The 26232-nt window shown below is 40.6% G+C and overlaps 1 protein-coding gene across 3 annotated transcripts in view; it reads right to left on the bottom strand.

Moving 5' to 3' along the window:
- The window catches only part of KYNU (kynureninase), a 58862-nt gene that overhangs the window by 2058 nt on the left and 30572 nt on the right, over positions 1 to 26232 (bottom strand). For all 3 annotated transcript variants that reach the window (XM_066190403.1, XM_066190401.1, XM_066190402.1), the window contains 4 exons: positions 22773 to 22871; positions 21944 to 22017; positions 5033 to 5085; positions 3458 to 3543 (listed from right to left, as the gene is read on the bottom strand). In XM_066190403.1, coding sequence (XP_066046500.1) covers positions 3458 to 3543; positions 5033 to 5085; positions 21944 to 22017; positions 22773 to 22871 — 312 coding nt within the window. The remainder of the gene's footprint in view (positions 1 to 3457; positions 3544 to 5032; positions 5086 to 21943; positions 22018 to 22772; positions 22872 to 26232) is intronic.

The raw sequence follows: 26232 nt of genomic DNA, 5'->3' as shown, positions 1-26232 counted from the left end.
GTCTGCAGAAGTAACTTGCACACAAAGCCAGTTTGCTAAGAGAGCATTCCCCTGCAAGTCTAAAGAGGATCCATAAATCCTCTATAGGTGCAAGAGTGCTGCAAGAAACTCAAAATCACATTAAAGTTTTGTATGTACCTTTTGTACACACTTTCTCACCTTCTACAACTCCCTGAAAGGAGGGTGCAGCCAGGTGGAGTTTGGTCTCCTCTCCCAGGAAATGACAGGAAAAGAGCAACAGCCTCAAGCGGCACCAGGAGAGGTTTAATTTGGATATTAGGAAGAATTTCTTAACTAAAAGGGTGGTCAAGCATTGGAACAGGCTGCCCATGGCAGAAATGTCCCTGGAAGAATTCAAAACCACATGGGTGTGGCACTGGAGGACATGGTTTAGTGGTGGGGCTGGCAGTGCCGGTTTAATGTTTGGACACAGTGATCCCAGAGGCCTTTGCCAAACTAAATGACTCTGCTAACAAAATCCCAGGGCCAAGACTGAAATATCATGAGTGGTGTAGAAATTCTTGTCTGTGAAAGCACAAAATGTGTACTAACATTGAATTTATAGCTTCAAGTTCTGTACAGGCTCAGTCTCTCTAGTCCCCATGAAGGAAAAAAAAAAAAAAAACATTCACTGAATTCTTTTCCAGAAGCTCTGTGCTCTTGCACAGCAACAAGAACTGGTGAGTTTCAGGTACTCAGAATATCACAAGACATGCAAAAATGACTGCTTGGAAATGGCAGTGCTGTTTGGCCACACAAACATGATCAGTGTGGTAAAGGAATTTGGGGGCAGAAGGTGAGACAGCTCCTGCTTTTGCTCTGGAAAGGCTCCATTACAGGGGATGATGGAAATGCGACCCCAGAAACAATTTACCCCTGCCTTCCTCAAAGCCTCCTTTTCCTTCTTCTCATGGAATTAGCTGCAGGGAGAAATGACAAGATGCAGACATGCAAGTGCCCAACAGCCACTTCAAATCACGTCCTGGCACATCTATGCTTGTGGACAGTTCTCTCTCCACTGACTGCAGCTGCAAATCAGAAGCAAGGCAGTGCCCTGGATGAAAATCCATGATCTTCACTCTCAAGAAATCACTGTTCTACACTAGGGAAGTAGCAATTTTAAGATTACTTATATCATAACATAGAAAAACATAAAGAGAGGTGCCTGAGAAATCCTACTCAAAACACAACAAAGTCTGGTTTCCAGCAGCATCTGCAAATCATTGTTTTGTAGAACATCCCAAGCCTCGCTCCCTGATGCTATCACAGCCACCAGATGATGCAGAAAACCAAGAACCCCTGCATTTGTGTCTGTGAAATGGAACATGGATGCTGTAAGACTGAGTTTGCAAGGGAATAAATGTGACAGGGACCAGAGCCACCAGCAGTCAGCAGTTGCACGGGTCAACAAAAACCTAGAGGTGCTTCCCTCTCCACCCAGGCAGGCAGAGCAGGCACAGGACTGTTCAGTCCATTACTAGAGGGAAAAACGAGACCTGCCTCCTACTCCTCCAGGATTTGCAGGAGAATGAGGGATGGATCTCCTTAGACTGCACACAAAAATCTGCTTCCACAGGCTTTGTGCAAGGAATACTTGGTCTCCTGGGTGAAATTTTTTGAAAAAGGTCTTTAAAATGTGTCTGTAGAGCGCTCCCCTTTTTTCCATAAAAGGCAGCAGCTAGTGCCATAACAGTCACTTTAAGCATTATTGAGGAATAACATCCATTAACTCTTGCAGTTTTCATTGTTTCCATTGGAAACACTGCCTTCTGCTTAATGTGTCCCAGTGAAGGTGGCATGCAATTTCACTAGCCATCTCTTGCCAGACATGAAAACTATTTTGTTTCCCACTGTATTAGAGCAATTAGCACTGGGAAATCCTGGCTGTGCCAAAAGGTAATGTGGGCAGGGAAAGGGGAGGCAATGGAAACTGCTCAGCCCTCATTGTTCCAGGCTCCCTGCAGTGGGCTAAATGACACCAGCCCACACAAACCCGAGCACTGACAATCTGGGTCATGGCACAGTAGCTTTCAGCTTATCTCGAAGGTCACATAAAGTTTAAAACAATATATTGGATGTTTAAGGGCTAAAAAAATAAATTGCCGGGCGGAACAAGAAGCATGGCTGTGCCCTTTGCAGTCCTTCAGCGTTGCATGTAAGATGGAGAGATCATAAATGGCAATTTTCTGACTTTGTTTGCAAAACATGCTTTTTTTTTTCAGTAAATACAGTAGAGGGATATGGACACTGCTCTTTGTTCCAGCATCAGCTCAGCCATTCCACTAGAATTTACGGAATGCTAACCAGAAATAAATTTCTGCCATTTCTGCTGTGGTAAAACCTTGCTACTCAAGGCTGCCTTGAAAATCAGCTTAAGAATGATTTTATAGTAGACTACATTGCATATAGCAGGGAAATCTGAGTAATACACCCTTTTTGAGCCACAGAGAGTGAGAGTCCTGATGTCAGGGGTGAACCATCCTTAAGAGAAGTGCTGGAACATCTTGATAATCCTTAAGAGAAATGCTGGAACATCATACACAGATGTATGGGGAACAGCTCCATGCCCTCCAACAGGGGTGGGCTGTGCTCTCCAATGAGGATCAGAGGTTTTCAGCACATGGATCACACCTTCAGAGGAGGAATTGGCTCTGTATGGCAGGACAGCCCTTTCCACAGCCACAGTGTCAGTGATTCATACAGAGGTAGGTCAGAGATGGGGCTCTGCTCCTTTGTCCACCAGAAAATTAATGATTCTATGAAAGAAAAGACAGTTTGGAGCTATGCCACACTCAGGAATTCCCCCTTTAGGAAACATTTGCAGATAGTTTCTGCCTCTTCTGTTTGTAACCAAAGGCAGAACAGGTTCCCTGAGCAACTAGATCAGTTAATCCAGGAGATCCAGGATGGCTAATTTTCTTTCATAAAGGATGTAAGTCTGCTTTGCTGGTGGAATATATGAAGCAGCAGCTCTGAATGCAACTTTTACATGACTCCTCTGTAGGAAGATGCTGAGCATAATCCTTCCCATGAGCAGTACTGAGACCAGTCACTGTTGGACTAGGTGATCTCAGAGATCTCTTCCAAACTTAATTTCTCTATGATTTTGAGCCCTAAATATTTCTATGGGAAAAAGGTGCTGTTTGTACTGAGCTCCTAAAGGCAGGGACAAACACCTTGCTAGAGGTTAAGTTTGGAGGTGCAAACCTCAGATACTCTGGGTCCAACTCAGAGTCCTTCAGCAGAGTTTGTGAGAGATGTGGGGATTTGAGTATATTCATTAAAGGCCTTGGTCTCTCAGGGCTGTGGGTTTATTTTGTTTGCTTTTCATTACTTCTCCCTTACAATTTTCAAATATTTCACAGTTTTCTTTAAGGGAGGCAGCAATAATACACGTAACATTCATTAAACATTTTTATACTCTTAAATTCAGGCTCAAAGAAAAGCAATTACTTACCTCTAAACTGGCATGCAGGGCACAGACCAGTAAAATTGGAGGATTTGATAACCGGAATCCATTAATTCCTTCACTTAGTTGTAATTCTGGAAAATGAATAACTTATATTAGTGTTTTTGATTTCTTCATTTTAATGGATTGGACCTTATCTTGAAGCCTGTCCTCACGCAGTAAAATATTTCCCTAATGTGGCCCGTAGGAATCGGTCATTAAAAGGAAATAGTAATCTATTCCCAGCTAATACTTTCAACTTCGAGAGAAGCCCAATTTTATCCAGCAGAAGACCTCATTAGCAGCTTCATGGGAACCAGAGAACGGCAATTAATTTGTTTAAATGGTGTGTGTTAAAACCACCTTTACACTTGAATCTCTTTTAAGGCTGGCACGAGGCAGAGAAATTCCAAGTCAGCAGAGGCACGCTCACGCGGAGCAAGGAATCACGTTCCTTAACTTTATTGAGCTGACGAGACACAGGGGAGGCTGCATATGCAGCTAAGTGTAGCTTCAGGCCACTTCAGGAGAGGAGTTGCCTAGACTTTGGGCTGTGAAATCTCACAGAATCTATTTAATAAACCTACAAAAGCCTGGCTGTAAGTTCCGTGTCACCGTTCATATCTCATGCTCCGGCGCCGGAGCGGGAGGACGCGGCGGAGGAAACACTTTTCGCGCACAGAAGACTGGCTAATTCTGTAATGCCCAACTTCTCCCCTCTACACTGCTCTTGGAAATGAATAAACAACGTTTTTTCCTTCTTCTAGCAGTGTTTCAGGGCAATTTGTGTCTCCTGCTGGCTTTCCATAGTGCCACTCTCTTGCATTTGGTCTGAAAACAAAGAGCAGACTGAGGCTATTAGTGAGGTGCTCTCCAGCCAAAGCCACATCAACAGGCGCTGCCACAGAAAATTAAAAATATATTAGAAACAAAGCAACCAATCAAACCAAAAAAGCTCCTTTCTCATCCTGATCCCTCAGGATATTCTCTCTGCCATAGTTTAAACTGGATCTGAGCAGTCTAGCTGTCAGATTTGGAAAGGAGTTCTCATTTTGTGTTGGGACAATAAGCACTTCACTATTCCAGAGCAGGTTAGTCTTACAACCCATTCCTCCCTAGTGCAGGAAATTTGGAAATGCTGAAACATTAGTGGGATTTCATGACTTATGTCAGGTTGCCTTACCTTTATTTGTATAATTTCTCATTAATTCCAGTGGAATTAATCCTGAAGAAAGATAGTACCCCAGTGGCTGATAGCAGATCCTCTCTCCTCAGAGACTCATGAATTTAATTCACTGAGATACTTTGAAAGTTTCATCCTTATTCTATATCTGCATTTTGAAGGTATTTCAGCAAAATGTCTAGGAGCAGACAGTCAAACCCTTATGCCCAAACACAAATTTATTCCAACATTTATTTTGTTAACTCCACTGCCTCACATACTTTGGATGAGTTTAGCCTAATGCCTTTAACATAAATGAGGAAATGCAAAGTTCTGTCCTTTGGAGAAAGGACATGGCTATAAAAATGAAGCTGGTTATATAAAAATAAAACAAATAAAATTGAGAGTGTATAAATACATACTGTTTTCCATGAGGAATCGGGTTTTGTAGTCATGGCCCCACCAGCCGATTAGCCTAAGATTTTTTAAAGAAAATAAATTAATAGAAATCTTAATATCTTTTAATTTAGCTTTGAGTATTAAAGATTATATAAGATTAAGCAATATATGCATTTCTAATAGTACATTTTATTTCTAACAGTGACATAAAAATGCAATAAATTCTATAAAGAGTTAACACTAAAAACTTAACATTACCATTTAAAATTTCTCTTTTACTGCAAATGATAAAACACACCATATCTTTCAATTAACTATTGATTTTAACAATATCCATTTTCTCTGAATTTACTCCGCAAAACAAAAAGTAGTACAGAAATATTTCCACTGTTTGGTTCCAAGGCATTAAATTCAAACCATTCTCCCCCTGCTCTTAAACTTAGTTTAATGAATACTGAAAGCTAAAAGGAGTTGTAAAATCTTAGTTTCACCAAGTAAAGGACTTTTTGGTGAACAACAAGCAGACAACAAGACCTTGGAAAGAGGATTGTCTGGGTATTGCTTCATGCTTACTGTGAGATTATTTTCCTGAACTAAACTTACTCTTCAAAAAACTTTCTTTAAAATAATACCCAAACCAGTTTAATGCAATATTCCTTCTTTTAAGATCGTCTCCTGAAAAAAAAGCCCATACAATTATTTAAGAAATAATATGTCTGAGTTTGGACATAAAAATGACACTACATTATTAGCTCATATTTAATGGAAAATATGTTCGAGGGCATTGCTATAAAGAGTTTTCTAAAGCAGCTGGATGCACTGGATCACCTACTGCCAGGGCACTGCAGATAAAACCAATACTGCAAAATCAGGGAATTTTTCCCCACCTCCCTTGGGTTCTTCACTTCTTAACTCAGTACACAGTGATATCATTGATTATTAATCAGTATTATAAAATATATATTGTAATAATCAGTATAATATAGAATAATAATCAGTATTATATAATAATACTTGAGATTCCCCTGTGCTTTTACAATATCAAGAGACCACCATCACAGAGTCCTTCCTGAACTTCTCAGCTCTCCAGAACTGGACATATTGGACATCATTTCTGCCAGGGCTTTGCTCAGTTTTCCCCATGCCAGATAGCAAAATTTTAGGAGTGAAGCCTGGCAAAACTTGCAATGATAAAAAAAAAATCTATATGTAAAGGTCACAGTAGATCAGCCTTCCTGGAGGCAAACAGGGAAAAGAAAGTCATGGCCCCTCCCTCCCTAGCATTTTGTAGTTTGCCTAAAAGAGCTGAGCTCTGCAGAATTAAGACCACATTTGAGTTAGAAACTTGTTATATGAATACTGCAGAGTGTAAAAGAAGGTAGTTCGTATTTCTGCATAACAACACAGGTTTTATGTTTACTTCTGTGAGCTGCATCTAAACAGAGGGTCTACAGAAAAGGAATGTTTTTTTCTTTATTGCTGCCTGATGTTTTTATTATTCTGAGACCCATGAAAATTAATAGTGCAATATACATCCATTTTAAATGAGATATTACATTGCCAAAATGAGTACACCCCAAATAAAGCACAACGGAGCCTCTGCCCGAGTGACTCCGTTACTGATGCTTTGAACCATAAAAGATATTTCAGTCATTTTATAGGAACTCTTTAATATATAGATAACTCTGCACTGTAAACCCTGAATATTGTATGTTCCTGCAACAATCTACTGATATCAACAGCACACACATTCTATGAATTTCACGAAGTTTTAAGCAGAAAAGAAATCCATAGGAAATAAAACATCTGGACTAACAGTCTGTGATAAGGAGAGAACAACACTATGGTTCTGCTTGGACCACACCCAGAAAGCAAAGACAAAATACAGATCAATCAGGCCATTACCCAGAGCAGGGCTGATGAAAAGCTCTCTGGTTTCACTTTGAATGCTCAAAACTCACTAATCCTCAAGTTGGCTCCAACCCAGATCTCAGCTGCAGCACCACGGAGGCAACTTGGAAAGCAAAATTTCAAAACTTTTCCAAAATGACAGAATGAAGGATTTTTTAATTTTTTTTTTAAAGACAGTTTTAGCTGTCTTGCCCTTTCCTACCCATAATCTGACAATTTGCTTTTCCTCTTTTTTATTTTTTCTCTTTTGGCTGTTCTAGAACTTCAGAGGTGTCACTGCAGGATGTGCACTTTGAGGCAGCTCTGGTCCTACACTCTCATCGATCTAATGGTCCATATGGATGTCACGTTATTTGACATTTAAGTTGACAGGCTTCAAAGCATGGAAATTAACAAAATCTTCACAAATTATAGCGATTTGCTGTTTACAATTTTCTGTGAAAATTTTGAAATGAAGGTTGCCACCGCTATGCCAAATTTCAACCTGTTGTGATGGGAGAGAGCTAAGGTGTTAAACCCCAAACATAACGCTTTATAAATGCTCACTAAAAATAATAGGCAATAAAACTGCACATTAACTCACTGCAGTAAAAATTCTTATTAAAGAGTTGTTACTCTGCATGCAAAGTGAGCATTTTGAACTGCAGTCACCATTTAAAATGTTCCTGCCTCGAAAACAAAGGCACCAAGATCTAAATAAAGTCTGAATTTAAACCCATGACTTTTGGCAAAATACATGAAGTGGAAGGCTCTGAAAAGCCATATATGATGTGCTTGTGATTAAAAACACCTTAAACATGTTAGCAATGGGACTGCTAAGTTACATGCTTCCCACTGCAGATAAAACCCACTGTGGGAAGTGTGTTAAAAAGCAGTGTCTGAGGAGATAAAGGTCTTATCTAGCAAATGCTCCACTATAAATTAAAAAATGCAAATTTTTCCAAACTGAGCCCTTGTTTTAACACATCACTAACCAAAATTGTTATCCCAGGGATGGATGAGTTATAGTTGCAGCATCCTGCTGCCAGTTCCAGGTATCCCCAGCAGACTCCCAAGGCAGCTCAGCAGAGGTGCTCCTGGAACACCTCCACAGAGAACAACTCTCCATCCTGGAGCAAAAGCACATTTGAAATCCATTGAGAAATCATGCCAAAAATGAGAGTAAATTAGGGCCAAACTAGCTGTGTCTTTTTCTGTAAGGTGAGCATGTTCCTGCAAGCCCACTTCTGTTACAAAATAACTTTTGCAATAGATTGATCCATTCTATGCCTCAAAACCATTGCCGTCATAGAATGTTTTGGATTGGAAAGCACCTTGAAGAGCATCTCTTTCCAACCCCTGCCATGGGCAGGGACACTTTCCACTGGACCAGGTTGCTGAAGGACCCATCCAATCTTGTCTATGCCTTCACAGTTTGATAACACTGAGACTTTCCCAGGGAATTCTGTCACTTCCAGTCGTTGCACAGAATTTTTACATGTGCCACGTAAAATTTAAAGCAAACTGTTATTAGCTCAGTTTCATGAAACAAAAAAGAATTTAATTAAATATTGCTGAAAGGTTTTCAAATTCCCTTTCTTTTTTAAGCTCCAAAATGTTCTCTTGTTTTACAAATCAATGAACAAAGGTTTGCTGGGCTGGAAAACGACTGCAGAAAGGAACGGTATCCCCTTATTTAGTCATACTCTCTTCAAGGACATTTACGCCAGGGAACAATCCCTTCAATAAGTATTTTTATTTAGCTCATTTTCCTCCTTCATCTCTGTCTGCATTAGACTGAAGCACTGGTTGTTCATGGCTTGAGTCATCTCGTTTGTAGCTGCGTTAATGAGTGCGGGATATAATGACCGTGATGCATGTGCAGTGTAAACATCAAAGAAGATCCAGTTAAAGAGCACAGAAAAAATACAAAAAAAAAAAAAAAAATTCCTTTGACCTTTGCTTCGGCATTACAGATGATCATGCTACTCATTTATAATTTACAGCCTGGAGCAACACGGGTCTCGTTTCCCTTCTCAGCAAGAAAAAGAGACAGAAACTCCTGAGTAGTGGTACAGAAAACAGGGAAATACCATTAATGTGGCCCAGCTTTTACAGTCCAGGGCACTGTGTTGGAAGTATCCTGTCATTATATTGTGTGAGATAATCATGTCACATCCAGAGGAAGGCAAGTTGAAAAGCTAGAGGAATACAGTGTGAAATTTGTAATTCTTGATTTTACATCTTCCAGCTTCCTTGGGCACGGAGCAGTTTGTCTCCTCTCCCTTATCGGGTCACAAAGCGAGCTGGAAATTTCATAGTCATTATTTAGATTATATTAGGAGGATATACCAGCAAAGCATGTTATGTTTATGAAACGATGGATTAAGCCAAATCATAAACAGGCAGTTTGGGGCCAGGCCGTGTCCACAAAGGAGCTGCTGAGTGGCAGCTAAGCTCTTCATTCACACATTGCTTTAATTTTGCAAAAGCATCCAGGTGTTGGCAAAGATTTGTCTGATTTTTTTCATGCTGCTGCTCCGGCAATGAGAAAGAATCAGCTCTGAGGAGTTAATGAGACTTGTCACTGCTCCCAAAGTTCGTTACATAGAACCAGGCAGATCTTATGCCATGTCTGCAAAGGCAGGGAAAAGAATGAAAGGGCCAAAAACAATCATTAATTTCAGTTCCTTGCAGTCCTGTATGTCCATGACATAACTGGCTGGTTGAAGAGTACATCCATGTCTGAAGACACCCTAAAGACCTAAGATGGGCAAGCAACAGGCACAAGTGCAGTGTGACACACGTTTAGGGGAAAGAGGTTAATTATGACTTAAATATCACTCTCTTAGAAGGAAATGTGTGACAAAAACACCCAAGGGGTCTTAGAAATTAAACTACAAAAGGACACAGAAATCCTAGAGGCTGGAGCCAGCCTGGAGCTAGCAACAATCCACATCTGACCATATCTGACTGTCATCCTTCTGCTTAGGAGAACGTTGTGGTACCACATCCAAAGCCCAGCTTTCATAATTCAAATTCCAGAATAAAAAAAACCAAACCAAACCAACGCAAACCAACAAATGGTACAGTCATCTCCTCAAACGCAAAAACATTTCTGAACATGCCTTACACCCATGCATGAATATCCAGCTCAACTGAAAGTTTAATTCTGTATTTTGAGGTACATTCCTCCAGTTTCCTGGGCTCCATGTAATGCAATAAAGAGAGAAAAAGTACCCAGGACTCAGGTCCTCAGCAGGAGTATCTCCTAATGCTGCTGCACTCAAAGGTCAATGCCACAAACCAAACTCACAGAAGCAGTTCTTTCACCCCCCCTCAATGCCAGCTTACTCTCACCCAAATCTACAAACAGCTCTCCACAACCTCTGTGCATCGACTTGGTCCCCAGGCTCAACAGCTGGGCCCAACTCTTTGCATTCTACTCTGCATTAATTTTACTGCAGCCTTCTAATTGCAATTTTTATATGTTTTAATTTAATTTCTATGGCATTAATTTTATTGCAAACACATGAACATGATTGTGTTTCTTTGGATTCAATGCCAAAACTCAGAATAAATAGAATGACACATACACACACCAACTAAGAAAACAGAAAAACCTGCTCCTTGCTTTACATGGCATATTTTTGGCTCACTGGCTGGAGTTTGAGAAGGAGTTTCAATTTTCTTTGCTATCACAGACTTGTCTGATCATTGATGAGTCATTTGGTCTCTCCATGCCTTAAGCCCTTATCTCTAGGAATTCTGCTCAGGACAGCCTTAACTCTACAGTGAGGGATGAGAATATACTTGTAAAAAATGTGCTCATATATTTAGCAATGCGGACGATGTAAGGATGAAGAGGTAGATTTATTTGGAGTATCATATACAGGATTTTTTTTTTTATATGCAGGTAAGGGAAGGGTATGTGGAGGTAAAGCTGATGTCACTTGTTTTTTTCCCCTCCAGTCAGCCTTTCCGCAGATTATCACCTCACCCTCAAAAGTTGTTGCCAGTGTTAGGTTTCTATTTATTTCAGAATCTAATAATTTTCTTGATCTAGATCACTTAACTGGCATTTCTGATAAGGTAAAAAAAAAAAAATTAAAAAATCAATATTTCTATTGCTTAATTCCACATGGTATTTTACAGCTATGCTGAAACAAAACAAGCCCAAGTGGATGGACAATGTTATTCCTCTCCACCCCACCCTCTCCATACTGATCACCCCAGCAGGGTCCTGCTCGGACCCAGAGCTTCCCTGCTGACAGCTCACTGAAAGGGAGAACGGACATTTCAAATGATGTTTGAAATGATGAGGGGTCTGTTCAATCAAAACAAAGAATAAGGGAAAAGTAACTCTCAGTTTCGTCACTGAAATCAAGAATTCAATGATTTTAACCCCCTTGTGTAGGTGAAATTCCTCCCGTACTGAGAAGCTGTCAGGTATGGAGTAGCCGAACAGTATATATCTGTAAGGGCTAGGATTTGCACAAGGGATTAGGGAGTTATAGCAGCTACCCCTGCTAGACTTCAGCAATATTTCAAACCTAACTCTCACAGTCTCCTTCAGAAAACTTTGCCAAGATTGCCAGAAGCTATATTTAAAGCCTTTTTTTTTTTTTTTCTTTCTTTTTCCCTTATATCTTTTTAGCTATCCTTTATCCCAAATGGTAAGCTTGGACTTGTTTCATTATTCTCTTCTGTGCAGTGCCTGTTAATTTTAAGTAGGATCTGTTGTTAGGATTTGAAAAGCTTTTGAAGCCCAGGTAATTATTAGCCTCAGACTTCTGTAGTTTAGGACTTGCACACACTCTGCTGCTTTCCTTACCCTTTTCAACTCATTACAAATGTTTCCTAATTATTAAGCATATGTGACTTGTGAGCGGCGCCATACATTATTAATGGGCCAGTCTCTTAGAACTCAGTGGAAAAAAATCAAAACTCCTTATGAAAAGTTGCTACTGTGAAAGTAGTAACTTTTCATATTTAATATCAATGAGGCTTTACTTTGTCAAAGGACCAAAGTAATGTGATTGTATTAGAGGCTAATAGCATGACATTTTTCTTCTGTTAAGAGGCTTGAGTTTTCAGTACCATCTAAAGGGAGACAATTTTTCTCCCCTATTTTGAGGCTTGTCTTGGTCAAAAAATAGCTAAACTCACTTTCTGCCTAGCAGCAAGTTTTAACAGCAAAGACACAAATCCTAAAAAAGTCTCATAATTCAAACAATGACACTGAATATGCAACTACACTGGATGGAATTAAGAAACTTCTAGATTTGAGTAATCACCCTCTTTCCAAAAGCAGCTGGGCAGCTCTCGGCTCTCTGAGCTTTGCTACTCTTCGAGGTGGGTGATTTAACAAAACTGTTGCCACCATTAGAGAGGCTCTTGGGTGAAAAACCTGGGCTGTTTGGTCAGTATAAAGTGATTTACAGCTCGTGGGTGCTGGAAGACAGAGGGTGCACACACTCCTCCTGGATTGATTTTTACCTTGTTAGCCTTTTAGGCTCGACACAAGTGGGAATACACCAATTTCAACACGTCCATCCGTATTACCCCTCCAGGTCAAAACAAAAGGAGATTGAGTTCCCTTTTGTAGCAGGAAACAAGTTGCTGTGGCCAGGGCATGAGGAAGAGGGATGGCTGCAATGCTGCCAATCCAATCAGGGCCCTTTAGAGCCTCTCAGAGCTCTCCACCAAACCTCTGAGGCGCTGGCGGTAAGGGGCGATAATTTCATTCGCCATGATCAGGCAAAAGGAAGGTATGATCCAACAGCAGACAAGATGGGAGCCTAAATTAAATCCCAGGAGAAGATTTCACAAAAAAACAAACCCCCTAAGGCTAATGAAGTTGAATTAAAAACTGTTAAATCAGCTTATGAACAACTATTATCACAAAGTGCTCATATAACACTTTCACTGGCCAAATATCAGATATATGAAAAGGGGGAATAGAGCCAACAGTATGTTCACACATTTAGTAAGGGGAAATTGAATATTCTGCCTAACACCAGAAATTAAAAATCAAGCAGGGAGCCAATTTACTCATAGAGATATTAATAAAGTTCTCAGTGATTTTTATAAAGTAGTGAATAGCTCTCAATTATTTTATGGTGATAAAAAAAGCGCATGTTATATTCTTTAAGAATTCCCTAATTTTTTTTCTAGACTGTTTCAAATAGATTAAATTAAACAAGTGAAAGCAACAATCCCTCCTAGAGCTGCTTTTAAATGTGAATTCTGACTTAAAGGAGACTTGGATAGTTTTGATTACTATGATGCGTTTACTGAACTATAAAGTTTCTGCAATCCCTTGAATAAATCTTTCAGGGGAGGATATCTAGATAGATCTCTAAATAATAAATGTATCTGATTGAAATATAATATAAAATTTTTACGATCTGGGAAGTTGTGCTTCCTTGGGTCTTTGTTGTTTCTGAATAGAGTAATCACAATATTAATGCAAGACCTTTATCATACCAGAATTCTTATTAGCTAAAATTTAAGTTGTCACCTCTGCTCTTTGCCTGAAACAAGAAACAATCCACATTAAATGAGATTTTTTTTTTTTTATGGCAGTGGCTAGAACTAATTGAATTCATAGTTTCAAGTGCCAGCAAATTTGCCACAGAATCCAGTAGTTGTGTTAGAAAATATTTACTAAGTGATACTGAAGGAGGAAAACTAGGGTGAAGTCTTTTCAGCTGAAGTCTAAGACATGAAATAATTAGATGAGAACAGAAATGGGCATCATTCAGAGTTGTTTTAAAGAGTTTCCTTTCAAAAAGATTAAATTTCATCCATCACTAGAAAACAAGAAAAATGTGACTTAGCGGCCTTTCTTTATTGGGCTGCGGTTGCCTAAATTTTCATTGGCACATAAACCAGCAGTCTTATGGGGTCTAAAATAGATTTGACACGAGGTCCAATGTAAATATGTCATGTTTGACATGAGGTCCAGCACTGATTCCAGGAGCTCCAAGCTCTTCTCACTGCAGAGGCAGGTGAGAAGCATCAAATACGGACATTAATATGGACTTATTCTCCTGTCAAAAAATAACTGTACCTGCAACTCTGACCTTCAACACACCCTGACAAAATCTCCCTGGCCTAGCTCACAATGGGTTGCTCGAAAGTCATCTCAGAAAACTGTCAATGAAAACAAGAGGGAATGCTGAAAAACCAGATTTCAGTAGGAAACTATTCCATTTTTTGCTCAATAATCTGTACACAGCTAAAGAAAATAATAAACAATTCTTCACGTTGAGCAGCTGGTTTTCATGGCATTGGACAGAAAGAACATAACATTTTCCCAAAACAGTTGCACTGGTGTGATCAGATCAGTGAGTTGATGTCATGCTGACTGAGAAATTAGGGAAAGGAAAAGGAAAGGGAAGATTCTGTGTTTCTCCCAGAACCTCACTAGAAACTCCTCTTCAGACACCTGAGTGAGCTCTCTCTGACTGGAGCTGCCCTGCAGTTTCCACACAGTGGAAGGCAGCAAGAGGCAGCTGCCAGCAAGCACTGAAAATTACTCCGGTGACAAATGAGGAGTAGTCACTGTGACAGCAAAAATTTACCAGCAGGGACAAAGAGGTGTGAAAGTAAGTATTTCACAAATGGAAAGTGAGAGGAAGGATGGCTTGCAGCGAGTGGGCAAGAATAGACAATTTATGTCATGAAGGCCCCTAGGAAGCTCCTGATTCCAAAGACTTGTGGAGATGGGTAAGAAATAAAAGACAGCAGGCTCTGGATGTCTTTTGCTGGACTTCAAGATAAAATAGATTTGATTAAGGGAGACAAAAGAAAAAGAAAAATATGAAGGCTTCTGACCTGGTGAGACCTTATCTTGGTTGAGTGCTGGAAAGAAGTTTTAACCAGGAGAAAGAGAGGGTATGAGGACTAGAAACCCCATAAACATGTGGAAACAAATGGGCAAAAGTGATAAACCAAGAAAAAAAAAAAAAAGTAAAAGAAAAAAAAGAAGAGGAAGAATCCCTTCATAATCCCCCCATGCACAAATCCAGAATGTCAACTTAGCAAGTAGGAAGCCAGAATTATTTCCTTAACCTGAGCAATGACCTTCCAATCACCTTTGGTTTGAGTCAGGTGCTGGCTGAGACACGGACCACAATGTGAGCTGTATGTGTGACCCCAGAGCTGCAGCTAAAGCCAGAGAGGTGCTCGGCCAGGTCAGGGACACAAACAGCTCTGGGAAACATCCCGGGCACAAAACTCCATCTTGAACCCACAGCTGATAATTAATAACAGGAAAATGGTCAAGGGACATAAATGGGGAGAAAACTGGTAACCATTAATGGTACAAAAGCAAAAAGGCTCTTGCTGGTGCTTTCAGCTTGGAGCAATTTCAACCCGTACCATGACATCAAACCACATTCTGTAAGGAGAAATTAGACACAATTCCCCACTGTGGTCTAATGAACCAATACAAAAGCATGAGCAAATCTCATTTTTAAGGGGCATGTGCAGACTACAGGTTTAACTGAGAATCTTAGGGGGAAAGCTTCATAGAAAGTTCCAAAATTTCTGAAGTAGAAAAAGTAAAAAATGATCAAACACTGAGAGTGAGTCAACATCTAGTAGGAAATCCCAGACGCAAAATTGCATTAGTTCCAGCACATTTCTGCACAGAGGTAAGCAAGCTCTTAGTGAAAATGGCAGAAGGTTTACAGGAGGTTTTTGTTCATTAAAAATAAACCCTTTCCTCCCTAATATAGAAAGGTTCTGTGAAGTGGCTACAGAAACACACAGAAGAATGGATAAGGATAAGAGGAGAAATAACACCTCTTTTTGTGGCTTATTAAAAAAGCAGGCAATAAAAGTTTTCTTTCCATTTTCTTAGAGGTGTGTAACACCAGGACGAGCATTGCATTTCTGGAAATTCATTCAGCAGGAAGGAAACTGGCTGCTTTGTCTTACAGGGGAAAAAAAATCAAGACACAGCAAAGCGCTTTCAAATCTACCTGCTTGGAAGTGGAGAACTGAGGCACAGAGAGCAAGCAGATAACAACACATGGCCTTTGAAGTGCGAGGGAAAATCACAGCAACCATCCGGACTCCAAGGAGAGCCCAGGGATCCCTTCCTTGCTCGTTAACAGGATGCAAGAGTCGCCCCCAGGCTACATTCACCTTTCCATCAGGCTGAGCCTGTGGGTTCCTTTCATGTGTTGGAGCAGTTGTCTTACACCACGGGATGAGAAAGGCGAGGCGGAATACGGGAGAGCAAAGGTGGGAGGAACAGAGGAACAGAGGAACAGAGCCACCTCCCTCTCATTCCCGAGGCTGGGAATGGGGCAGGACCATGGCACAGCATCAAGTGATGTCCCTTCGGTGTGATCCAGGAGGTGGAATGCATGGGAGTGCACTCAGGGAATGAGAACAACACATTCCTTCCACACTCACACCAGTTTTCCCATAGGTGGTGCAGAGTTCACACACAGCACCTTTACAATCTCCTTAAAATCCAGCCAGGGCAAAGATGACAAAACAAAGGGGAAGACCTTCAGGGAGGAAAGAACAAGAAGGATATTTATAATGAGAAAAGAGGTGAGATTGCTTGAAGATACAGCTTAATTACAAGGAAGGATTTGAAGGAAGAGAGAGAGAAAATGCTCAACAGAGAACAAGGAGACAATCATGGGAGTCACATAAAAGGAGCCAAAGAAATAAGAATAGGAATAGATGATGTGAGTGCACATTAACCTCTCTCGTTTTTTCTCTCCCAGAGACTCACTCCAAAGTTAAAAAATGCTCTTGGATATTTGCCATGCAGTTGGTGAATCTGAGAACACACCCCTGCAGGCCCATCATGGGTCTAGATTGGCCTAATAAATCACTTGTCCCAAGACAATGCAATTAAGCCTAATTAGCCAATAGCTTTATTCCTAAACAGTCTCTTCCCAAGGGAGACTTTAACTTTTGGTTTCTAAATTAGCTCAAGGAGCTAAATTGCTCTCATCTCCTTGGCAAAGCAACAGTTCATTTCTACCTTAGCACAGGATACTCCACGCACTCAGGGGACACCTGCTCACTGCACGAGTAGTTTATTTACATCAGCCCACAATCTGGGTCCAGTAGGACCAGTGAGAGCCCTTCTGGAAACAGCAGCATGTTCACTGTCATCTGTCACCACTGACTCTCCCACCTGGCTGCACTCAGCACAACCTCCCTACAAGTCGCTACGTTGCTTCTCCAGATCCTCTCCTTGAGCAGGACAAGGAGCTCTGTCCTGATAGAGCTTCCAATAGTGCTGAGATACTCAGAGGGGATGAATTCAAGGGGCCAGTGAGAAATAGATCATCTTGGCCTATTATCTGAGTAAAGTCTGAGTAGAAGACTCAGTCTGAGTAAAGAAATTCTTCCCTGTGAGGGTGATGAAGCCGTGGCACAGGGTGCCCAGAGAAGCTGCGGCTGCACCTGGATCCCTGGAAGTGTCCAAGGCCAGGCTGGACAGGGCTTGGAGCAATCTGGGATAGTGGAATGTGCCCTGACCATGGCAGAGGGTGAAACGGGATGGTTTTTAAGGTCCCTCCCAACCAAAATCATACTATAATCCGATGATTCCTAGAAGCACTCTAAACAAATTCAGCGTTAGTTCTTTCCAGTACAGCAGATATAAAACAACCTTCCAAATCCTTTTATGACTGTCCTTTGCTTCCAACTCACGTTCCTCCAATGGTACATTATTTTCAGCAGTTTTACAGAAGATTCAGCTCTTTATTTTGGGGATTATGTGACTCTAATTCAGAAAAAAAAGACTAATGTGATATCTCCTCATAAATCAAGAAAATGAGCAAAGAAAAACTCAGCAGGAGCTACCAGTCCTAGAAGGTGCAGAGTAACCTCTTGCAAAGCAGTTACTGCAGAGAAAAAGTTTGTACTGGAGCAGGATGGGGACCCAGAGCACCTGGGAAAAATGGGAAGGGAAAATTATAAGGAGCTGGAGCAGCATATTTCTGTTTATCTGGCACCAGGGTTAGAGTTCACACACCAAAAAAAGCTGTGCAGGTCTCTACAAAGACGTAGCAGGAAACTATTTGTGCTCTGGCATTTCCATTGGCATCAAACTACCAAAAGGGGAAGTGGTCTAAGAAAAAGAGCTGATACCTCACCTCTGTCTGTGAAGAAATTGGCGGAAGATGCCTTTTGTTCCTCAAAGCTAATATGAAATCATTACCTTTTTTTAACCTTTTTTTACCTTGCTCTTTTAAACTATTTTTTTTTAATCCCATGGTAAAAGTCAACACATTCTTTGGACATCAGCTGCTTCCTGTACATGCAGCATTTCTTCACATCACAGAAACTTTTCACTTTTAAGCACTACCTGCTGCTAGTGTGGGCTAAAGTCTTGATAAATTCCTTCATTTTAAACACTGTACAGTTTTCATTTAATCCTCTGCCAGGGTTTATCTTTTATTTTCCCGACTGCTTTAAATACATTTATTTCCCTTTCATCTGTTTAAATTGTGCCTTACTTTTACTTTGTTTGCTGTCTCAGGGCTCTGCAAATTTGTCTCCTCCTGTCCCTTTCACTACCTGACAGCAGAGCTGAACCTACTGCCCACCTACAGCTGCAAAAACCCTGCTGGGAACAACTGACTCAAGCATCTTCTCCCCCAGGTGCTCACAAACATTCACATTTCATTACATCTAAATTGCTTGGTAATTCAAGTTATCCTTTTTTTATAAATGGAGAATTAGGGAGGCAGAAAAAAAAATCCAAAAATTAAAATGAGAATTTTTCTGGAACCCAAATAACTAGACAAGCAAAATTTCAGTATTAGTAGGTCACTTCAGTGCTCTCTGTGAGTTGGAAACCTCCCCCGTGCAGCAGTTACGTGGAAACCTAGTGGCACAGGCTCAGCCTGCATTGACCCCATGGTTTCAGCAGCATTTCATAGCTCTGCTCTCTCCAGGTCCAATTTTTTTATTTGCAACCTTCCCATAAAGAAATCACTCTCACACAATTAGCCAGGGATATATTGCATTGTGATATATAGAGCAGGTATTAAAAAAGCCATTTCAGTATTAGGAGAGACTTCAGAGGAGGTGAGATCATGGGAGAATGGGGGTGGATCAGACCCATATATGTCACATTGATTCAGCTTTACTGCTCTGAGGAGAAAGATGGGGACTGGCAAAGGACTACTCCACATGCTTAGGCAGAGATGTTAATTGGGCTGGTTACAACATGTCACTTTTAGACCCACGGCCCCTGCAGTGAATTAGAGAACCAGCCCCAGCTACGCCAAGGTGTTTGCAGGACTGCAGGATGGTATTTGTGCGACAAAAAAACAATAGCAGGACATAGGAGACTGCATCACCCTCAGCTTCCATCTGATCTAAAGATCAAGCTCTGTCCTCAGGCATAAATCCCTTCCCAAGATACTGAATTTCCAACTTTATAACTCTTGTGGGAAGCTTGCATTTCCATGAAGAAGAGTGGCACTGACTGGTTTGCCTTTTTTCTGCTGGGGCATGCCAAGGTATTACCGATTTACATCAGGTTTGGGTTGTGGAGGTTTGCAGAGAGGCAGTCCCAAAGTAGAAAACAGCTCTGGCATGGCCTCATATACTGATGGTAAGGCTATCAAATGCTTTAAATACTTTAAATTACTCTTTCTCTAGTTGCATTTTAAAAGAAAGCATCAAATAAATGTTTTGTTGTTGGAGGGAGCAGGTGGAGAGGAACCCAGTTTCTTGAACTGGGAGTAAGACAAAGTACACTCACAAAATTAAAAGAAGTTAAATCAATACCTAAATTTCTTTGGTGATATGCAGTGGTTGAGTTGGGGGGGGGGGGGGGGTAAAAATGAAATTTTGGACCGAGCTGTTTTATTTTCGATAAGTCCTTTTTACCCCAGCCTCAGACAGCAAAAGATAAATGTTCTGCCTCTCTGAATTACAGGCAGAACATACACTTTCCTATTAAGACACAACAGATCATTTCCACATAAAAATAACTACCTAGTCGATAACTTGCAGGAGATATGACGGATGAGACAAATTAGAAAAATTTATATAGGCGGGTAAAAAAGGTGACTCACCTGAAACCGTGAGTTATAACAGCATTTCAGACAGCTCAAACGACACAAGAGTGTCAGATGGATTGGGATTTAATTCCCTGCTTACGTGTGGGCTGAAGTGCAAAGAAACAAGAGGTTGGTGCCTCCATTCTGGAGTGAAGTTGTGCGGCCACTGGGTGTCATCCTTGATTCAGATGACAGCCAGAGACTCTGCAGCCACAGCGCAAAGCCGGCAAACTTCCCCAACAGTTAAATCCCACTCTATTTGATTGTACAACGTACAGCAAATTGCTCTGCATTTAAATCAGCTACACAATTGAATACTTTGACATAGACAAATTCTCCTTTGTCTCAGTGCCCTATTTGGAGATCTGAAATGGCTGGTTGATGCAGGAGAGAAAGAAAAGTACTGCAACACGGGCAGAGGAGCTACAAACAATTTGATGAATGATTATCAAATCTTGGAAAATATGAAATAGCTATGATTAAATAATGCAGAGGATCGATGCAGGAAGTTTGGACTTATATCTTTAATTGATCCCCAGTCTGGAAAAACCTATTCCATATAGGTAATTTCATTTAAGATATTCAGTATCCAGATTCAGTACACAAATTAATGACTATGTCTGAAGGAGCTGGTCCAGGAAAAACTAATCTAAACTCTTACCTACAACACTAAGCCAGTACCCTCAGAAAAGTTCCAAAATGTCATCAAGGAGGGAAAAAGACTGAAAGCCCTTGATATTTTATTCATTCCACCTATAGCTATTCTGTAGTTTTTCACATTTTTTCCACTGTTCAGCATCTTCCCAGTCCCCCACAACTGGGATCCATAGGAGCCACACAACCAGTTGTGGCCATGGGGGCAATGCCTGCACCTGGCAACAGGGGAGCAGGGAAAAAAACCTTTCCAGAAGAAATATCCAGATATCCAGTATGTTTTGCCCGTGTTCACTTATAAGGCTGGAATCAGCTCGCAACAGGCCATATGTCATCCTAATGAGTTTTCTGTTATGGGTGATTGAGAAGAACTTATCAGCGTTATTTTGTTATCTCCTGGGAGTCTAGACAGGCTGAAACCAGCACATAGTGCAGCAAAGCTGCTTATTATAATATTATTTGTCTCTGAAACCTGATTTAGTTTGCGTTCTTCAAGCTAAAATAAAAGGAAGTGCCAGCAATTTCTCCAAGCATTACAGCCAGAAATGTTTACATTTGTCAGTGCATTAAAAGTATTTGTCCCACTGTTCTTAATACACATAGACAGAGTATAGCCATAAAATGGCTTAAATAACAGGTATTTTTGTTAATGCAGCTAACCTCAGCTGATAGCTCAGCTTTCCATGGATTATACAGTCTTTCAGAACAGATCTCCGTGTAATACTTCCTAGCTTTACCAGTGGATATAATTTTAATGAAAACATGCCACTACTAAAGAGCTATTAAGCACAGAGATGAAACTGTCTTTGATTTTGTTCACCAACCAAAGACTTCAATGATTATTTAAAATCCATTTTTAAAGGGAAGATGTTAAATATTCTCTTTATATTAAGCGGCCTCATAGGCATGATTTAGGATGCTTGTTTTTAATATTATCAACACACTCTTTTATGGTTCTATTCAGTTAAGAGCTGTTAGCAGACCTAAAGGAGGAAATGCATTTTAGATGTGAGCATCTGCATTAGCAATTTGAAAAATTACTAAAGTTAGTGTAAAACAACCCATCTGAAGTAACAAAGCCAGATAACCAAACTGTCTAAATGTTCACTACCCTTTTCACTGTAGCAACAAATCAGTGACAAATGTTATCCCAATGAGTTTTTCTTGAAACAGGAATTTTCTTCTGTTTTTATAAATCTATCCATAGATGCACATGCCCATATTCTCGGGCTAGGAATCGGCGCAATTTCATTTTCAGATTGCAATTCTTTCCAATTTAAACTTCACAGCACCTTTTATTTGGGAATTTATTATTAGAAAAATACTTACGCCGGTTTAATACTCTTGGAATGCTTCTCATGAATGTAGGCACCAGCAAGGCCTCCTGCTCCAGAATTTAAATACTGCAAAGAATAAATCAACATGTACAATTATCTGTAAAGTATCACTTTCCTTCCCTCACCTATAAAACAAACCAATTTTAACATTTCTAGTGGTTTCTAGATGGAGATCTTCGCACTTGTCACAAAGTGCTGATGGAGGTAAAAGCAGATATATTTTTTCAGATTAGTTTTTAAAGTATCTCTCTTGGCTTACATATGGTATTTGAAGTCTAACAGGCCAGAAAATTAAAGTACATCTGAAACAGTTCCATATATATTTGCTATATATATACAATGTAGCAAAGTCATCAAACAATTCATCTGACGAGGTCTGTCGAGTCTTACTCTCACTAGGAGTCAAAGGAACTAAAGATATCTTCTTCTGTGTTCTGAAATTATTGAAGTTTAGACAAGAATATTCTCTTATTTGGGGACCACTCCACAAAATATTATAGCTGTGAGACCTTCTTGGTGTGAGAAATAAGAGAAGAGCCCCTGATCCCATGTCCACAGGGAAGATGTTTAACCACCACCAGGATCCATCTCGCATCCAGAAGACCTTGTAGGTCATTGCCACTATCACTTTTTTAGAACCACTCATAACCAAGGCACCATTAAAGTCAGTGACCATCTCTTTGTTGTGGCGAATTCAAAGATTCAGCCAAGCCTTGCTCAATCAACAGTTCAGGTGCAGCTCTTATCCACCTGGCCTCTTTGCTGACCCATGAGATAGGTGACATTACGGAAAAAGGTCTCCAATGATGAACCTGTTTTACCTTGTAGGAGCACCAGCAGGCAAAATCTACTCCCCAGTCATGCAAATGAAGATCTACATTCCCAACAGCGTGAGCCAGGTTAAATCCGACAAGACATCCCTGCAGGAAAGAGATGATTATTAGGTTACTTATTAAGATAATCATCACTGTGAAATTATTTTGAAAATAACTCCTTCAGAGGTTAACTTGCTCTCGGTATGTACAGGCTACCTAGAGACTTTTTACAGAAGCAAGGAGTGACAGAATAAGTGGGAATGGATTTAAACTCAAAGAGGAGAGATTTAGGTGAGATGTTAGGGAGAAACATTTTTTTCTGTGAGGGTGGTGAGACACTGGAACAAGTTACTCAGAGAAAGTGTGGCTGCCCCATTCCTGGAAGTGTCCAAGGGCAGGTTGGACAGGGCTTGGAGCAACCTGGGATAGTGGAAGGTGCCCCTGCCCATAGCAAGGGGTGGGAACAAGCCAATCCTTAAGGTCCCTTCCAACCCAAACCCTTCTATGTTTAATTTATCTAGTCCCGTCTGTTCTGAGTCATTACTAGAAACAAGTTTCCTATGCCACAGATACACAACACACAGAAATCACCAATTGTTCTGTGACTTGTCCTCAAGGATGTCTGGATAGGGTTTAGATTGCTGAGGTTTTGATTGTGCAGTGAAGTGGAATCACTTGAAACGAGTATTGAGAACAAATGTATGAATACAAACACTTGTGTGGCACAACAAAGCCCAGGCAGAGACAAAAGCAGCAATGGCCACAATGATGCCAGTTACCCATGAACAATTACATTCTGATATATGTTCATGCTCAAGGTGTCCCTGGTATTTAAACAAGGAGGACCTTGCTCTTTGGGAATACAAATGGATGAGACACCAGTTTATGCAATGCCTTAACCTTTATGAACTTTTATACTTGTCCTTAAAAAGAAGGATTCTGTCATTTCTCTGTGAAAAGTCTTGCATTTGCCATACCCAGGACACTGGGAAAAAGTGGTGGGGGGAAAACCCAGCATCTAAGGACTGAGAGGTTTCTAGACCTAAGAGTTTCACATATGAAATAACCACTGGATGGCAGCATTTTTAAACTAAAAAGTTATTCTAAGCTTTGCTATTTATTAAAGAGCAGAGAAATAAGACTGCATTTTGTGCCTGGACTGCAAATTAAATGCTATTTTACATTTTGCTTTTAAAACACAAACTGCTTGCTTGCAAGCAGCAGGGTAGGAATAAGAGTTAGAGCACAGGCTTCAGAAAAATCAACGTCCAATAATAAAACAAAGGGGTTTTTTTTTTAAGAATCTCCTGCTGTTTCTTGATGGAGGGAGTCTTAGCTAAATTATTTAAGCAGTACTTTGGTATATTTAATCTTCTGTATATATTAATTTGTACGGAGCAGCATTTTAAGAAGATGTGACATGTTAATTCTAATGGAGATGTTTGTGACTGTATCAGCTTGAAAAGTTTGCCCAAAACGATGGGAAGAAAACTCACTGCCATAGCATTTGCACGATCTAAATGTTGGAACTAGAGTCCAAATAAATAGCTGTGGTGGCTTGATTTCACAGGGACACACAGAACTGAGTCAAGACAAATCAACTGAAATGGTGAAGCTAATGCAGAAAGGCTTGGGCACGTTGAATTCCAATGGGAATGCTCTCATTCAGGGATAAAATGGCTTTGGATCAGAGAAATAAGCTACAACAAACTAAAGCCAATTGCCAGTGAACGAGGAGGTTCTTGTAGGGTTTTAAAGCATTAACTTCAGAACTTCAGTTGACTGGATTTAAACCTTAACAGGTACATACATCCTACGCAAACTTTTGGAAGCAATTCTATGACAGATTATCTGGTTTCAGTAGAAACCAGGAACAACACAATGAAAATCTTGCAGAATGTGTGTGCCTGACTGTACATAAACATAACCGAAACTTTTTTTTTTAAAAAATAAAGGAAGTTGCTCATAAAGAAAAATCAAGTAAGAAATTTAGTTTTCTATAAATCATGCGCCAAAACCAGTTGTCCTTTCCCTGTCAGTACATCGCATACTCTATTAAAAATTGTGTTTGACCACACCATATCAAATTATGAAAATACAGTAGATGGGAGGTAGGAGGAGACACCTTGGGACAGGTGGATGGCCTCACAGCAATGAGGCTCCATAACCACATCCACACGTGTGACCTTGACATGGACAAACTTCCTTGGACACTGGCAGTGGCTCCAATAGAACAAACCCACAGCAGGCTCAGAGACCACAGGAAGGAAGATTATTGCCATAACACCCATGGGTCATCCTCCTGAACTCCTTTAGCTGCTGCCCACCACTTTGAAATTGGTTGGCGGGTCCTACTGGGCGCTGTTGAACGGTATTGAGGCACAGGCTGGAAATTCGGGTTCGGCGCTGGCAGCGCTCCCGCATCGTCTCAGAAACGCCCACTCGCACCAGTTTGCTCGAGTCGTCATCTGCAAGATGGGTTGTGCTGGTTTGCTTTCCCAGGGAGGTGTCTGGCACTTGAGTCACACAAACAGCAAATGTTTAGCCACACAGATTGCATGGGAAAAGTAAAACAAACTGAAGCAGCTCTCCCTGCACAAGCCACGCAGAACCAGGACTGCGTGGGAACGGCGCTTCCCCAGACTGGGGAGGAAAACAGAGCTCTCCATCTGCTCTGGGCAAAGGACAGGACATGTGCTCTCCCCCTGCCTCTTCCCTTTTATTCTAACATCTAAAAGTCATTTCTGCAAAGTGTCTGGGTAGCTGCTGATAACCAGCAGGTAACAACTCAGCATGGACAATGACATTTGGAGAGAGGGAGAGAAATGACAGCTTCACGCCAGCAAAGCTGGGACATTTAGAAAGAGAGACAGGAAAAGAAATGAAGATGAAGGATCTTAAAGCTCTTCCTACTGGGACTCAAGAGATTAAAATATTTTACATAATGGTACAGAGTCAGTGGAAAGTAAAATATAACTTATGAAATGAAAATTGTATTTGAAAGGTAGACTCCTAAAAGTCAGCCATTTCTTCACTTGTAGAAGAATAAAACAACTCAGCCTCCTCCAACCTCTAGAGCAAGCTTGAAGGTATGAACCAAGGAACACTGCCACATCCTCCTCAGCGTGCTGATGAGTCTCTTGCACAATACATAGTAATTTCGATTTATCTGAGAGACCTTAGATGGAAAAATAGCCTGAGGTAATTTTTCAAGCTTAATTTAGTTCATTTAATATTTAATGACTTAATGAAGCTGTCTATGTGCAGAGCTTTCACTCTGGGAGGAATCTTAATGTACGCAGAGAACTTAGGAAATTGGCTTAAAAAATGTAAAAGGAAATCAGTAACTTAATTCATAAATGATTGACCTCAAGAATCCTAGGACATCTTCCAGGCCTCCAGAGCTCACAGCTCAAATCTCTAGCCAAGCCCTGATAGGGCACAACACTGTGGGACTTTATTTCAA

The sequence above is a fragment of the Chamaea fasciata genome, unplaced genomic scaffold (assembly GCF_029207755.1).
Source record: "Chamaea fasciata isolate MVZ Bird 193981 ecotype frontalis unplaced genomic scaffold, bChaFas1.0.hap1 SCAF_8, whole genome shotgun sequence".
Taxonomy (NCBI): Eukaryota; Metazoa; Chordata; class Aves; order Passeriformes; family Sylviidae; genus Chamaea; species Chamaea fasciata.
Note: the sequence above shows the minus strand (reverse complement) of the source record. Positions and strands in the feature narration are given on the sequence as shown.